The sequence below is a fragment of the Silurus aristotelis genome (assembly GCF_946808225.1).
Source record: "Silurus aristotelis genome assembly, chromosome: 21".
Taxonomy (NCBI): domain Eukaryota; kingdom Metazoa; phylum Chordata; class Actinopteri; order Siluriformes; family Siluridae; genus Silurus; species Silurus aristotelis.
In genome coordinates, this window is record NC_139594.1 from 8,450,371 (window position 1) to 8,466,952 (window position 16,582).

Here is a 16,582-nt window from a genome sequence, read left to right on the forward strand (position 1 = left end):
GTCCAGAAATATGTACTTTAAAAAGCAAAAATCAATAAAAGTTTAATTTCAGCCAGGCTTACCCCTTTGAGATTTGGTCGCCGTTTAATCTTTGTTTGGACATCAGTGATTGGTGGGGAAAAGAAGTCCTCTGATGTCTCCTCACCAGAGTCCTCAGATGGCCCTTCCATCTTGCTGTCTACAGGTTCACTGAGCAGAAGCTTGGTCATTGGTATATCTCGAGGTAAACTCTATAAAGCAAATGGTAGAACACAAAGTCACATCATACTCTCACTTATACAGTGATTTTCGGTGGAAGAATGGAGACTGTTACTCCCTTTTACATACCAGAACAATTTTTATTAAAGATAATATACAATTGGGTCCATAAACTAGTGCCTGTCTGCATAACAAATGGCTTTCTGTTGTCATAAAAATCAGTAAACCTTCCACACCTGGGTAAGATCCAGGCATTGGTCTTTGGAGAGGCGCCTTATTCTTGACTCTAATGTGACAAGCCTAGCTTCTTTACGCATTATCTCGATGTGGAGCTCATCGCTCCTCTCCTCCAGCTCCCGGATCTGCTTACGGTACTTGTCTTTGTCAATCAGACACTGAGACACCTGGTTCTGGGCTTCGTCTCGAGCTCGAAAAGCCTATCAGACATACAACAGTTATTGTTTTTGTTTCTATAATACACACCATTAATAGCATTGTGTAATAACATTCAGAATTTGGCATTATCCAAAAGGTATCATTGTGTCCAACCTGGTCCCGCTCACGTTCCACTTCCTCCAGCTGGAACATGATGGTGTTTATACGGTTCTTATACATCTCGCAATCTTTGACCAGAGTGGAACACTTCAGCTCAAGGTCCTCCTTCTCCTCAAGGTACTACGGATGAAAGCAAACATTTCTAATCTCAGTGACCCCGGGCAAAAAAAAAGACATGCACAAATGAGATTAATAGAATGCAGAGTGCAGCAAAGCTCTAAGGCACCTCCAGACTAGAAACTCTGGGTCTCAAGTGGCATCGTGCTATAAAACTTACACTTTCATCTTTCTTTGTCAGCCTCCAAAAAAAAAAAAAAGAAAAAAAGAATTGAGACAGAATGTGAGAAGAGCTCAGCGCTATTTTAGTCTGAGACAAGTTCCTGTCGTTGGCAGAATTTTAACACTTTTTTTTTTGCATGGCAGGTCGAAACCACTGCTAATTAAAAATGCAGCACATTGAAAGACTGACTTCACAGAGCAGTCAGCGTTATCAGGTCGTGTTCTATTGCGACAAAAGGAACTGGTTTCGGCCTGATTGAAAATGTTTAGCCAATTATCTAATGCGGTGCTGGGATCATATCGTGCTCAGGACACCCTCAGGAAAAGTTTTGAAAAGCATAAAACAACATATAAGATAATAAATACATAATGGTCGAATGCATCATTATGCAAACCGCAGCAAAGCAAATATTTTCTAATAACTGCATGTGAGTGTGTTTTATTGCTCTGCCAAGTTACAGCAAATAATTAAGGAATGACATGTCTTTTTCTTTATCGGTTTACAGTAACGTTTGAAACAATGCAAGCTCCTCTTATCACTTTTCAGCAGTTTAAACATTCTTTGACAAGTCAAGTAAAGTTTATTTCTATAGAGCTTTTCACAACAGACATTGTCTTAAAGCAGCTTTACAGAATTTTAAGAGATAAGGTGAACGGTGTGTATCCCTGATAAAGCTGCCATGGCAACTGTGTCAAGGAAAAACTCCCTTAGATGTTATGAGGAAGAAACCTTGAGAGGAACCAGACTCAAAAGAGGAACCCATCCTCATTTGGGTGACATCAAGAGTGTGATTAAAGTCACTCCTTAAAGCTTCAACATTTCAACAATAAAATGTTTTTGTCACTGTGTATGAACTATGAACTGGTATACTACTGGTAATAAGCACATTATTATTGTTATAGAAACCTGTGATTTGCCTTGCAGTAGTTCTGGACTCAGAGCTGCTGATGTATGTTAAATAAAATAACTCACAACCTTCTGACCAGTCAAAATCAAGGATTCGACAGTGCTGATGTAAAAGGCACAATAATAACCAGCACAGATCGCACCGCGTTCAAACTGAATTATCTTGACACCGAGCTGACCTAAACTGGACAGGAATAAACAGAAAATGATGTGAGAGCAAGCAGATCGAGTAGCTGGACTCACCTTATCCCTGAGTTCTTCAGCTTGGCGCAATTCTTCATGCAGGTTATAAAGTCTATTCACCAGCTCCTGACGATCCTCCAGAGCTTCCTGGCGGTCATGTTCCAGAATGTCCCTGAGAGCCTTGTCTGAGTCTGTTAGTGGCCCAGGCTGCACCATGAAAATAATAATAAAAAAATAAACTTTAGTGAGAGAGTTTCAGTAAATAGACATAGTCCCTTCACATTTCAGAACCACTGTTGCTTCATTTGACCTGTATGAGTGACTGAAGCTCCTGAAGTTTGATCTTCAGGACTTCGTTTTCGCGCTCCAGCTCATAGATCTGCTCTTTGCGTGGACGGTTTTCTATATCGTTCTTCAGTTTCAGAGACTGTTTCCTCTCCATTTTGCATTCCTCCTCCAACTTGTTCAGTTTGTGCTTCAGTTGGTCAATCTGAAAGGCGATGCCAAGAAAAAAGGAAAGGAGGAAACCTTTTTGTGCTTAAAGCGTTTTGGCACACAATATTACATATATAATTATTATTATACAGTATGTGTAAGAATAGAGATTAAGAGTGGATTAAGATTTTATTTCAAAAAAATCTTTTGTCCCTGCCCTCTGACCTCTAGCTGCAGGTCTCGACTCCTCATGACGGCCATGTTCTTCTCTTCGCTGAGCTGAGCGTAGCGCATGGCCAGCTGGTAATTGTCATCTTTCACTTTAATGAGCTCGTCGTTGCAGTTGTTCCGCTCCTCCTTTATCTTGTTGTAGCGTTCCTGGAAGGTGCGCAGCTCCTGATTGGCCAGCCGAAGCTTCTTCTGTTCGTCCTCCAGCGTGCGGCACTTGGCCATGATGTCTACACGCTGCACATCTCTGGCCTTCGCCTGTTGTTGCAGCTTCATGACTTCATTCATTAGGAACTGGGTCAGGCCCTCCGGGCCCTCCTCTACTATAAATGCAAAGAAGAGCATGAGCAGTTACACACTTTTTACATGCTCTGCAAGACACCGACACACCTTGAGAACATTTTGGAGGAAAATCGGGAAATAATTATTCAAATATTAAAATGAATGAGAGTTTAAAAAACGTGTGGACTACCGAATGGAGTTGCGCTAATGGGCTTCTTTGATCATTTATCATTTAACAACACCGTGAGCGATTTGCAGAGTTGGAGATTTACCGATGATAGAAGAGCACCTCCGAGTGGGTTCTTTGCCTGTGACCATCTTGTACAAGTCGGGGTAGTATAACTCCAGACTTTCCAGGAATACCCGATAGCCTCGCTCACCTTTAGAGTGAAGAATGTCCAGCAATCGACCTAAAAAAAAGTTTCACAGTTCTCCTTACTGAGTGTGATTGTGGAGGTTTTAAGCCATTGGTGAAGAAAACAACCAATTAACTAATACAAGGATTAGGATTTGGAGGATGTTTAGCTTTTTAAAAACTACAGCGTTTGAAGGGATAAAATGCTAAAGCAGTAAGTGAGGGTAAATTCAGACCTGGAGATATAGCATTATTCATCCTATTTATATCACAGCTAGGTTCACAAGGACCTTTTTTTAAGAACGATGCTTTGATTGACAGCACAGACCAACACATGCATGCATGAAAAAGATCCTGTCCTGTTCATGCTACATGAACGAGTGATATATGATCACATGAATAAATGCATATTGTGTCTAGTTCTGTAATCATTCAACTGAAAGGAAGGCTCTGTTGATGGACACAAGCTTTCGTGCTGCATGCTAAATGATTTTAGCCAATTTTAGACATTTTACATCTGTCATCAATTCATCTGAACTGTGGAAAAATAATCAAAACAACCATTAAAAAAACAAACATAAGATTACCTGTGAGGTACAAGCTGACATGCTAATCAGCTATGAATTGATATCAGTTAATCAATGCCATGTGACAAGGTTATCTGATGTGCAGAGGCTGATGGGAGACATCGACCTAGGCATAATCCTTAAACAATAAAAGTCCTGAGCACTAGCAGTTAGCAAACTCAGTCTCACAGAAAATACATTTGCATCCAGCGTTCTTTTGCAGCAACATCTTTTTTTTATTGTATATACAAATATTCTGGTGCAAGGAAATGTCACAAATCTGTGTGACTGCTTCTACAGCAACATAATGTAACCAGGCTAACATATATCACTGTTTCATAACACTTTAGTGCTCGAAAAACAACTCTACACGGCAATCACGCTCAGGCATGTGGTTATGTGGTATGGCAACATGAGTCTTTTTTAAAAAACAGGCAGTATTTAGGCTGTTTCTGAAAATAACATTTCCATACCACATTACAACGTGACTTAAAAGCCTGTCTGTGTTTGTTTTCGCATGAAGTGGCTAATGTTACAAATAGGTACAGTTTTTAAAATGCATATCAATTGTATTCAACTCGCTGAGAAACGTGTCACACAGAGCATTCGAGTGAAAGTTTCATTTGTTTCAATGCACCCAATCTGTTTCCCAGAACGTCCGTATACAGAGAGGATGCTGCAAAGAAAAGTTGTAGCAATTCTTTTTTATTTTTGTTGCACTTAAGTCCCGACCTCACGTTTGATTTTGCCTTTCTCGGTTCCTGTTTCATCTATTCTGCATTTGGATGATTGGTGGAAGATTAGTCCTACAGCACTGTCAGCTTCTTTAATACTACCAGATATTTGAATTGTATTCTGCCTCGCTTGTCAGCCACTTTGGATAAAAGCATCTGCCAAATGATTAAATGCAAATGTACCCCCCCCTCCCCCCGGCCTCTAAGAAGTGCATTTTCTGCAAACTGTGTTTGTATTTTCTGTAAATAGTAGTATCAGTACATGTAGTACTTTGACTCTAAAACAGCACTAAAAACTGATGATGTGCCTGCGCCAAAGTCAGATGGAACAGAACATTAGTCACTAGAGAGATGTTTACATGGAGTAAGATCTAAACAAGGTCTGATGTTATTTTTCCAGACAGCAAAGACTTGAAAAATATTATACAAAATTTGTTACACAGATAGATGTATATACATCGATCAGGCATAACAATAAGACTGCCTGCCTAATATTATGTTGGTCCCCCTTTTGCTACCAAAACATGGGTCCTGACCCACCGATCATAAACAGCATTAATTTCGTCTGTTAGATCGGACCACACGAACCTGCCTTCGCTCCTTACGTGCATCAATAGGCCTTAGCCACCACCCATCCTCACGTTTGCCCATTTTTCCAGCTTCTAATACATTAACTTTAAAGACAAAATGTTCAGTTTCTGCTTAATATATTCCACCCACTAACAGGTGTAATGATGATGAGATAATCAGTGTTATTCACTTCACTGGTCATAATGTTATAATTTTTTGCCTGATTGGTGTGTTGTATATGTATAAACAACATTATGTATATTAATTGCTTTTACAGCCATATGTATGTGGTTCTTCCCCAAATTGTTACCACAAAGTTAAATACAAACAATCGTATACGATGTCTCAGGATCCTTCACTGACACTTGGAGACCAAAATCTGTTCTTGAATGACAATGTCCATGTGCACAAAGCCAGCTCCATAAAGATTTGGTTTGAATGGTTTGGAGTGGAAGATTTTAAGTGGTCTGCTAGAAAGCTCTGACCTTAACCCTATTAAATGCCTCTGGAATGAATTGAGATGCTGACTCCACCCCTGGCCTCCTCACTCTACATTACACTGTGGCAAAATAAGCACAAATCTCCTTAAGCACACTCCAAACTTTAGTGGAACATCTTCCCTAAACACTATTAGAAGCACTGACCTACATCAATTCTAATATTTGTTCCATAAAATTGTATTAATTTATTCCCAATAGTTTATTCGTAGCGTTTCTCTTGGCTGCACTGCTTCCAGTATGTGTATGTGATGCCATTTCAATCTAATCTGCCCAGGGTCTTCAAAGTCAATACTGCTGACGTTTTGACAATAGCCTCTTTAAGAATTAGCTCTGTTTCTTTAACCAATCAGATGTCATATTCTCCTCACAGGGCCTGCTAACTGGCACAGAATAGCATCAGCATTTTTTCTTCCTCTAAATGGTTAGTCAGAGAGAAACTGTTACACCTTCGACTGCCAAAACACATTTGTAGTTTTTTGCACACATTAATACATTAGAGTTAGACTTTTTTTTAAACTTGGTTTTTTGCTTTAGTAAAATTATATTTACCCTCTATATGCGAAATGCCTCTCTCTGTAATGTATTGATGGTTTCTATAATCACGACATGATAGTGGTGGTATTAAGAGGTGGATTAAGTCAGGTAAGTCCCAGGTACCAAATGCACGGCCCGCCACTTATATATATACAGTGAGGAAAATAAGTAAGAAATCACAATATATGATTTTTGAACTATTTATTTGTATGATACAGCTGCAAATAAGTATTTGAACACCTGTCTATCAGCTAGAATTCTGACCCTCAAAGACCTGTTAGTCTGCCTTTAAAATGTCCACCTCCACTACATGTATTATCCTAAATTAGATGCACCTTTTTGAGGTCGTTAGCTGCATAAAGACACCTGTCCACCCCATACAATCAGTAAGAATCCAACTACTAACATGGCCAAGACCAAAGAGCTGTCCAAAGACACTAGAGACAAAATTGTACACCTCCACAAGGCTGGAAAGGGCTACGGGGAAATTGCCAAGCAGCTTGGTGAAAAAAGGTCCACTGTTGGAGCAATCATTAGAAAATGGAAGAAGCTAAACATGACTGTCAATCTCCCTCGGACTGGGGCTCCATGCAAGATCTCACCTCGTGGGGTCTCAATGATCCTAAGGAAGGTAAGAAATCAGCCCAGAACTACACGGGAGGAGCTGGTCAATGACCTGAAAAGAGCTGGGACCACCGTTTCCAAGGTTACTGTTGGTAATACACTAAGACGTCATGGTTTGAAATCATGCATGGCACGGAAGGTTCCCCTGCTTAAACCAGCACATGTCCAGGCACGTCTTAAGTTTGCCAATGACCATTTGGATGATACAGAGGAGTCATGGGAGAAAGTCATGTGGTCAGATGAGACCAAAAAATAACTTTTGGGTCATAATTCCACTAAACGTGTTTGAAAGAAGAAAAATGATGAGTACCATCCCAAGAACACCATTCCTACTGTGAAGCAGTAGCATCATAGCATCATGCTTTGGGGGTGTTTTTCTGCACATGGGACAGGGCGACTGCACTGTATTAAGGAGAGGATGACCGGGGCCATGTATTGCAAGATTTTGGGGAACAACCTCCTTCCCTCAGTTAGAGCATTGAAGATAGGTCGAGGCTGGGTCTTCCAACATGACAATGACCCGAAGCACACAGCCAGGATAACCAAGGAGTGGCTCTGTAAGAAGCATATCAAGGTTCTGGCGTGGCCTAGCCAGTCTCCAGACCTAAACCCAATAGAGAATCTTTAGAGGGAGCTCAAACTCCGTGTTTCTCAGCGTCACTGAGCTCCGTCCAAAGATTCTCTATTGGGTTTAGGTCTGGAGACTGGCTAGGCCATGCCAGAACCTTGATATGCTTCTTACAAAACCACTCCTTGGTTATCCTGGCTGTGTGCTTCGGGTCATTGTCATGTTGGAAGACCCAGCCTCGACCCATCTTCAATGCTCTAACTGAGGGAAGGAGATTGTTCCCCAAAATCTCGCAATACATGGCCCCGGTCATCCTCTCCTTAATGCAGTCGCCCTGTCCCATGTGCAGAAAAACACCCCTGAAGCATGATGCTACCACCCCCATGCTTCACAGTAGGGATGGTGTTCTTGGGATGGTACTCATCATTCTTCTTTCTCCAAACACGTTTAGTGGAATTATGACCCAAAAGTTCTATTTTGGTCTCATCTGACCACATGACTTTCTCCCATGACTCCTCTGGATCATCCAAATGGTCATTGGCAAACTAAAGACGTGCCTGGACATGTGCTGGTTTAAGCAGGGGAACCTTCCGTGCCATGCATGATTTCACCAAGCTGCTTGGCAATTTCCCCGTAGCCCTCTCCAGCCTTGTGGAGGTGTACAATTTTGTCTCTAGTGTCTTTGGACAGCTCTTTGGTCTTGGCTATGTTAGTAGTTGGATTCTTACTGATTGTATGGGGTGGACAGGTGTCTTTATGCAGCTAACGACCTCAAACAGGTGCATCTAATTTAGGATAATACATGTAGTGGAGGTGGACATTTTAAAGGCAGACTAACAGGTCTTTGAGGGTCAGAATTCTAGCTGATAGACAGGTGTTCAAATACTTATTTGCAGCTGTATCATACAAATAAAAAGTTTAAAAATCATATATTGTGATTTCTGGATTTTTTTTTTAGATTATGTCTCTCATGCACCTACGATGACAATTTCAGACCCCTCCATGATTTCTAAGTGGAAGAACTTGCAAAATAGCAGGGTGTTCAAATACTTATTTTCCTCACTGTATATATATATATATATATATATATATATATATATATATATATATATATATATATATATATATATATATATATATATATATAAAAACACTGTGGTCGAGGAAGGAGTGAACTGAAAAATATAGCAGCTGCAGTAGCAGCTCATGGGATTAAAAGCCTCCATTCATCATCATATTACACAACTGGAACAGCACAGTGAGAGATGTAGTGACTGAGTAACTGATTGATGGTGCGATTTGCATGTAAATGTTTTCTGCACAGCATTTGCATTCTCATATTCCATAGTGTTTAGTCTTGCTGTCATAGCAGACTGGAATAGGACCGAATGAGAGTCAGTGAGAAGGAGCAGGCACCAAAAAAAATTGCTCCTGCATATATACAGCACAAAATACGCAGCAAAAATTTCACACTGGGATGTGACACTATAGACACACACCTGTGCCTAGACTGGATCACAAGACTGTATAACATGCAAATGCACACATGCTTATTCTCTCTCTCTCTCTCTCTCTCTCTCTCTCTCTCTCTCTCTCTCTCTCTCTCTCTCTCTCACACACACACACACACACACGGTACCTGCACGATTGGGCTTTGTCTGCAACAGTACAGAGGTTAGCACCTCATCCTCGTCCTGTTCATCAATGACCTTGCACTGCCTCAGATATGAGGTCAGCTTGTTAGGGTTAATGTAACGGCACAGGATGTACCGGTTCTTCTCGACATCCTCCCACAGTGCCTCCTCTTCCTCCAGGATGTTTTCAGATCCTCCGTTCTCCATCTCTCCCTATTCAGATCTGAGGTAAAATAAAACAATAAATAAATAAAAACCCACTATTACAGGTTGCTATTGAAAAGAACATGTTTAAATAATCTGTTTATTAAAAGATACTGTTTGAAAAGATGCTGTGGTGGACAGTAAGACATTTTTTTTATGTTACATTTTTTGAATAACTACTGTACTGTATTTTCATTTTGGAAAACGTCGATTTTACTACTTTTAATTGTGTAATATTTTTCTATTGACTCTAATTGTGTCTGTAACAATAACAAAACTCAATCCCTCAGAAAGTCTAATGTACAGAAAAATGGAACACTGAATTCCACCAACTATTTCAATATTGTACTGCTAGATTAGCACTGTGGCTTCTGATACTTAAATATAGTCAAAACAAATACTCAATACTTTTTACTCCAGCCGCAATGTAAAAGTGGTACTCTTTATTGTACTGGAGTCATATATACTGGGGATGCGTACTATAAATCAAATACAGAAATAAGGTGTCATCATCTCTTTACTACTTCAACAGAAAATGCACAAATAGTCTTGGGCCTTAGGGTTGAATTCAGAAACGGCAAATAGTTACGCCGATATTTACACATGAAAGTTAAGAGTATTCGGACATAGGCTACGAAGTTTCTTGAGTCGATTTCTGGAGCTGCAAATTCAGATTATGCAAATGACCTCCGTGTTGTTCATGCCTTCAGGCATGCCAGAGTAAAAGCATCGAAAACATTTTTCATCATCATACTTAAACATAAGAACTTGCTTTTAAGCCTAAAATTTCATAGAATAAGAACAGAATTAATCTGCTTTTGGTAATTTTCTCTCCTTTCAAAATTGCAAATGAGAAATTTCTAAAATATTGAATAAACTTTGAATCTTCTAAATAAAAGAGCCCAGCATTTAAATAAACATTTAATACAAATTCAGTATACTGACAATATAATGCAGCATGAATAGTTTATATACAGATCACATGAATCTAGTTTACGTGGTAACTAACAAACAATGTGGCTTTTGCCTTTATTCTACAGCAGGGGTCTCCAATCTTTTCCAGAAAGGGCCGGTGTGGGTGCAGGTTTTTATTCCAACCAAGCGAGTCCACACCAAATTCTACCTGTTCAAATCTAATAATTGTCATTGTAAATGACTATCAGCTGTGACCATTGATTGGTTGGAATGAAAACCTGCACCCACACTGGCACTTTCTGGAAAAGATTGGAGACCCCTGTTCTACAGTATACAAAATAGCACTTGATGCAGTGCATCCTATAATGAATGCCATTTCTAATATTAGGCACAACTATTTTAAGTTGCTGAACTGCTGAAAGAATTTCCTGTTAATAAAAAATGCAGATAATTGGTAAGGATTAGGATACTGTTGGTCCCATGCAAAAAAAAAAAAAAAGAAAAATTCAGTCTGATATACTCTGGTAAATCAAGCTGTCAGACATTGCTCTTCACTTGATCCAATATTGTGCAAGAACACCTGGCTTGGGTCCAAGGTCAGAATTGGTAAATGAGACACACCTTGGTCTTTGGGCAAACACAGACTCTATGCAACCCTCTTATGACACTGTAGTTACACTGAAGTTTAAATATTAAATTGATATTAAATCCTCAATGTGTGCGCATAACTCAACTCTGAACATTTTCGAGACTGCATCAGATACGTATATCTGTATATCTGAGACTCTATCAAGCACAGTTTTGTAATTCGGTGCTGCCCTAAATTGTTGTTTTATATAAACTGATATTCTCTGGTTACTCCTCCTGTATTGTCTTCTCACTATGATTCACACATAAAATTCTGCAAAACTAACACTCAAATCTCTCACAGTCTATTGTGTGGTAACCATAGCCTACTGCAAGATCCTTTCAGCATAACTAACATGACCACTAGCCTTCTCTTCCATTCAACATGTGCATTTATTTACATTTAGTCTCCTCACTGTGGCAGCTTGCAAAGATGTCAGGGATATTATTGGGATATCATGTTTCTAAGCTGTCCCAAGGAATATATAGACAAAGAATAGATAGATAGATAGATAGATAGATAGATAGATAGATAGATAGATAGATAGATAGATAGATAGATAGAGAGAGAGAGAGAGAGAGAGAGAGAGAGAGAGAGAGAGAGAGAGAGAGAGAGAGAGAGAGAGAGCTTTGAAAAAGTCACAGAAATGTGTTTGCTGGCAAAAATTTGCAGTTCATGCTGAACCTTTAATCTCTCTTTCAGGTCTACATAAACTCTGGAAGCTTTGAAAAGCTTTTTTTTTTTTTGTCTACCTAAAATAAATTTTTTTGACATGATCAAAACTTACCATCTGATAGCAAACTTGACCAATGTAGACTATTTTGGACCTCTACACAGGGTGGGGTTATATTGCAAGTTTTTTCCAAATTTAACAACAAATTCTTGATTAAGATTACACTTATTTTGTTTCTTACATAATGCAATTATGTATATTAATACTGCTTTTTATATACAAGTTCCTTCCCTGTTTATGGAACGCTATTAAATTACTACGGTTATGCACAGAAACAGAAATAAACTGCTACGTTCCCTCCACTGGCTCCCTATATCTGCCTGCATTGGATGTAAAAACACTAATGCGCACCAAATAAGCTACAAAACTGCCCCTTCGTCCTCAAAGCACTTATCTCACTCTGCACTGCACCACGCTTCCTCCGATCATCCTCAACCACTGCTCGACTTATACAAAAATCTTTCAGGTACAAGGAAGACATGTTTCAAGACTCTTCTCTCTTCTGGAACCTAAGTGGCGGGGTCACTAGCAGTCTTCAAATGATGCACAAACACCGTAATCTTCCAGCAGTACTTACAATAATGCTTCTATTAAAAAAAAAAACTAACTTTTCTAACTATACTCAATCACAGCCAACAGAGTTTTTAGACTGATGGTATACTTAGTTCACTTTGACCCAGTGAACCCATCTCTGAATGCATTTATTGATAGAGGCTTCAAAGGTGCTTTTATAATTCGCTCAGCATGCAGGTGTCTACCAAATGGCATAAAATGTGAATGTATTTATTGTACTGTATATAAAAGAAAAAGTTTTAGAAAAACATTATATGGACAAAAGATTGATCATAAGATTCGTATGTGCTTTTTGAGCATCCCATTCCATGTTCAATCCCCATTTGCAATACAATCAATTCTTCTGGGAAGATGTGTTACTCGATTTTAGAGTGTGCTTATGCAGTAAGGTAATGATGTAGGGTGAGGTGGCTGGGGTGCAGTCAGGTCTCCGATTTATCCGGTCAGTAGGGTTGAGATCCAAGATCTATATTTATTGTCTACTCTAACTCATGTATCTTTGTGGAGCTGGCTTTGTGCACAGGAATATTGTCCTACTTAGACAGGTTTGGGTCTCCTAGTTCAAGTAAGAATTGTAATGCTTTAATAACCAAAGACCTCCTATACAATTGTGTGCCTTCAACTTTTCAACACTTTGGGGAAGAACCACATATGGTTGGAAATGTCAGGTGAAGTTCATACAGAATAAATCATATGCAGATGTAGACACAATCAACAGAGACAATCTGAATTTTTAAACAAGTTCCAGTTCCTGAAGTGGTCTCGTATCCCACAGATACTGTACAAGGGGACCTCCAGTATCGTTCGTTTTGACATTACGAAGGTTTAGAACTTACGCAATATCCAGGTACAACATTGCATGACTGCACTTCAGCCAAAGATTGCAACATACCATGTGCTACAGTAGGTTAATAGTAATTAAATAATAATAAAACAAATCATTAATGAATATGTCTCCAAATTTGTAAACAACCAGAAACATGTTATTATAAGTATTAAGCATGTTATTATGACTTATTTTAGTATTTGCCTTCCCGGCTATCTTTATGCGGGTGAAGCCGGTTCCTATTACACACTGTAAAGAAAACACATCCGGTACATGTCTCTACAACGGAGCATTTGTCTTCCAAAACCGGTCTGTAGAATGTGAGCATTCAGTGAGTAAATTATGCTGAAATTTGGGAAATTGGTGAAATTTGCCCTTGGGCCTAAACAATGGAGAATTCTCTGTGAGAATTCAAACAGCCCATCAGCCTATAAAGAGAGATGAATGTTTTGCCCTCCAGGTTCATCTGTGAGTTGCATCAGCTAGGCATTTACTACAGTGGGTTTGTGTCTAATTTGAATTCTTACCAAAAGAAGAGTGTCCATGCTGTCACATGGCATGTTGGAAAAAAACACAGTGCTGAATTGCTTATTTATAAAAAAAAAAAAAAAGATTTATGTTAACTATTTTTTCAGATTTTTATAACAAAACAGATGTCTAGTTTGGAAAGTATAGCCATGACATGCAGCTATGGCATGACATTATTTGAAGTTAATGGTAGAAAATACATTTCATATACTATATATATTTCAAATACAGTATATTCAAGCTGCATTATAATTCCAAGCTCAAACGAAACACGCAACTGTTGCATCAGATGGTCCAGACAGTTTATCTTAGTTAAGGGCCATAAAAATGCAAACGAGGTGTCAAGGGAAAGTGTGGGCCTCTGACCATGCCGGACTCCACAAAACGCACCGAAACTCTGAGTGACACGACACAAGGTGTTGTTCTTGTATACCTGGATGAAGGAGACAGCCTTATGAATAAGTATATGCTCAGGGAAAAAAAGTTACATTTTTATGAGCTGCTACATCCCCGTAGAAATATATTCCCTAATGAATGTTAAGGTAAATGTTAGAGCTGCTTGTGGATAGTGGCATGAAAAAACACTGCTCCATATTTTCTCTGTGACAGAGGTGCTGAATATTTATATTAAAACCTTTCGATATGGAAAATTGGGTTATTTTTACAGTGTGGAAGCAAGGAGTAGATGTAATCAGCGTAGAAATTGGCTTCAATATTGATTAAGGTGTGTGTTGGGGTGTCTATAAAACCTGTGTGAGAACTATATACATCATGCAGGATATTAGAACCGTAAGAGTTATTAGTCATTGCATTGGTGATGAGAGTGACATTTAATGCTGCAGTCAGGGCAGAGCTTTAGGGCCTGATGGCATTCTTTATCAGAGAGAATCCATTTACGCATGACCTGCTCAGAGGGGGTCTGCTGATAACCTGAACGGGGTCAGTCATCCACTGAAAACTTGAGAAGATTCGAAATGATGCCTCCGACAAGACAATCCAGTGCCCCACGAACAAGCGAATTGGAAACATTGCCACATTACTCATGGTTGTATGAGCGCGATTTGCCATAAGCTTCATCATTACGCATGTATTTCCTGCATCTGAAGCAGTCCATGTGTGAACCTGGTCACCTGATGCTCCATAATTACTGCATTGTCTCTCTTTCACTTCTGAACACCTTTGCGATTCTGATAGCATCCATATGGCTACACAGTCGTTTTTTGGGGGGTTTTTTTTGCATTTTTCGGTGCCATAAATCTGATAAAGACCACAGATTAGATGCGTGCTGAGGAGAGATCTGGCCTTAGGACAGATTGCACTTGAATGAAACTACGATGATGCCCATCATCAAATTCATTTCCTGAGTCATTTAAAGGTGTGACACTGACATTCATAGTGAAAATTTTAACCAAATTGAAAATTTATTATTCACATTAGTGGCAGAAATGAATAGTAAGAGTAAAGGAACTAGTTAATTTTCAGCAGTTTAAGCAGAAAAGAAATCATGCTTCTAAATCTCTCTGTCTGACCTGACCTGACCTGACCTGACCTGACCTGGCACTGACCTGACCTGGCACTGAGCTTTTTAAGGTCTTCGGTCTCTAGTATGGCTAAAAAACATCTAGACATTAAAATATTTTTATTTGTGTATGTGTTGATGTGCTACTGTGTTAATGTGCCATAATTTGATCTTTATATTTAATATTAAGTATATTACTTAGTAAATACTGCAACACTATTGGTAAATATTGGTAAAAGTTGGTGAAAAAAATAGTATTAAAAGTAAAAAGTAAAAAAATTGCAGGATATCTTTTATATATATATATATATATATATATATATATATATATATATATTTTTTTTTTTTTTTTTTTATTATTATTTTATTTTTTATTTTATTTTATTTTTTATTTTTTTTAATCTGGGGAAGTCTAGAAAAAGTCTGGAGGCACAGGGTGTTTATAATCATCATTATAATTCATTTTAAAAACCTATAAATCTCATCATAATATGATATTTGTAAAATAAGATAAAAAACAAGGGCAAGGGGTGAGTAATGTATCTCTGTGTAAACAGATGATTTTATGATGTCTCTAATCACCGAGTAGTCACATTAACTAACATGCAGTCATAATGTAATATAGATTACATTCACTGCATTTACTACATCTGCATGTGGGTAACCTTTAGATCTTTCCCAGGACATGAGTCTCTATTTGTTGTGCTGGTTTTCCAGTAAAATGTACTTCTTATTAGTGACAATATGTAATATATTTATAATTTTTTCAATAGTGAAACTAACATTTTGCAGTATATAGTTGGGTCCAAATGTCTGAGAACACACTGGAATTTTGTTGTTTTTATTATTTATAAATGAAAATGTACAATATAAATTAATATAGAATTTTTTTGTAGAAATAATTACAAGATGTTTTGGTCATGTTTCACACAAATCTTGAGTCTAATCCCAGTACGCACTGTCAAAGAAATGTTCGCATTCATATAGACACTGTATTAAATTGGACTTTACAATCAGGTTCTGGGTGAAATCACTTTAAAGATTTTTTTGGATTACATTTCTAAATCTTGCAAAACAAACATTTTCCTTAGAGGTGTTGGAACCCATTGCATATATTTAAAAAACAACCTTAAATATGTTTTTCTCTTTTGCACCATTTATCAATATCAATACAGTCACAGTGATTACAGGTAAAGATTCAATCTGCAGCGGCTCATGCTAGAACTATGGATTCTATAGCATTTTTATGTCCCGTTTCAAGAATTTCTCTTAAAAAGAGAAAATCCTGACAATTCCACATATCGAAGGAGTGAATAAAGATAATTGCTAAAGTATGCTAAAATGAGTAGAACATATCTTTGAAAATTAAATATTAAAAGTAAAACACACACACACACACACACACACACACACACACACACACACACACACACACACACACACACACACACACACATCTGTATTACCCAAACAGAGTAATGAACATCAAAATATTCAATTACAT

The 16,582-nt window shown here is 38.3% G+C and overlaps 1 protein-coding gene across 2 annotated transcripts in view; it reads right to left on the minus strand.

Moving 5' to 3' along the window:
* card11 (caspase recruitment domain family, member 11) overlaps positions 1 to 16,582 on the minus strand; it is a 38,197-nt gene that overhangs the window by 13,597 nt on the left and 8,018 nt on the right. For both annotated transcript variants that reach the window (XM_083524357.1, XM_083524356.1), the window contains exons 2-9: positions 9,158 to 9,375; positions 3,340 to 3,477; positions 2,783 to 3,108; positions 2,433 to 2,612; positions 2,183 to 2,329; positions 748 to 873; positions 435 to 635; positions 63 to 230 (exon numbers count right to left, since the gene is read on the minus strand). In XM_083524357.1, the coding sequence (XP_083380483.1) occupies positions 63 to 230; positions 435 to 635; positions 748 to 873; positions 2,183 to 2,329; positions 2,433 to 2,612; positions 2,783 to 3,108; positions 3,340 to 3,477; positions 9,158 to 9,359 (1,488 nt within the window). In that variant the 5' untranslated portion in view covers positions 9,360 to 9,375. The remainder of the gene's footprint in view (positions 1 to 62; positions 231 to 434; positions 636 to 747; positions 874 to 2,182; positions 2,330 to 2,432; positions 2,613 to 2,782; positions 3,109 to 3,339; positions 3,478 to 9,157; positions 9,376 to 16,582) is intronic.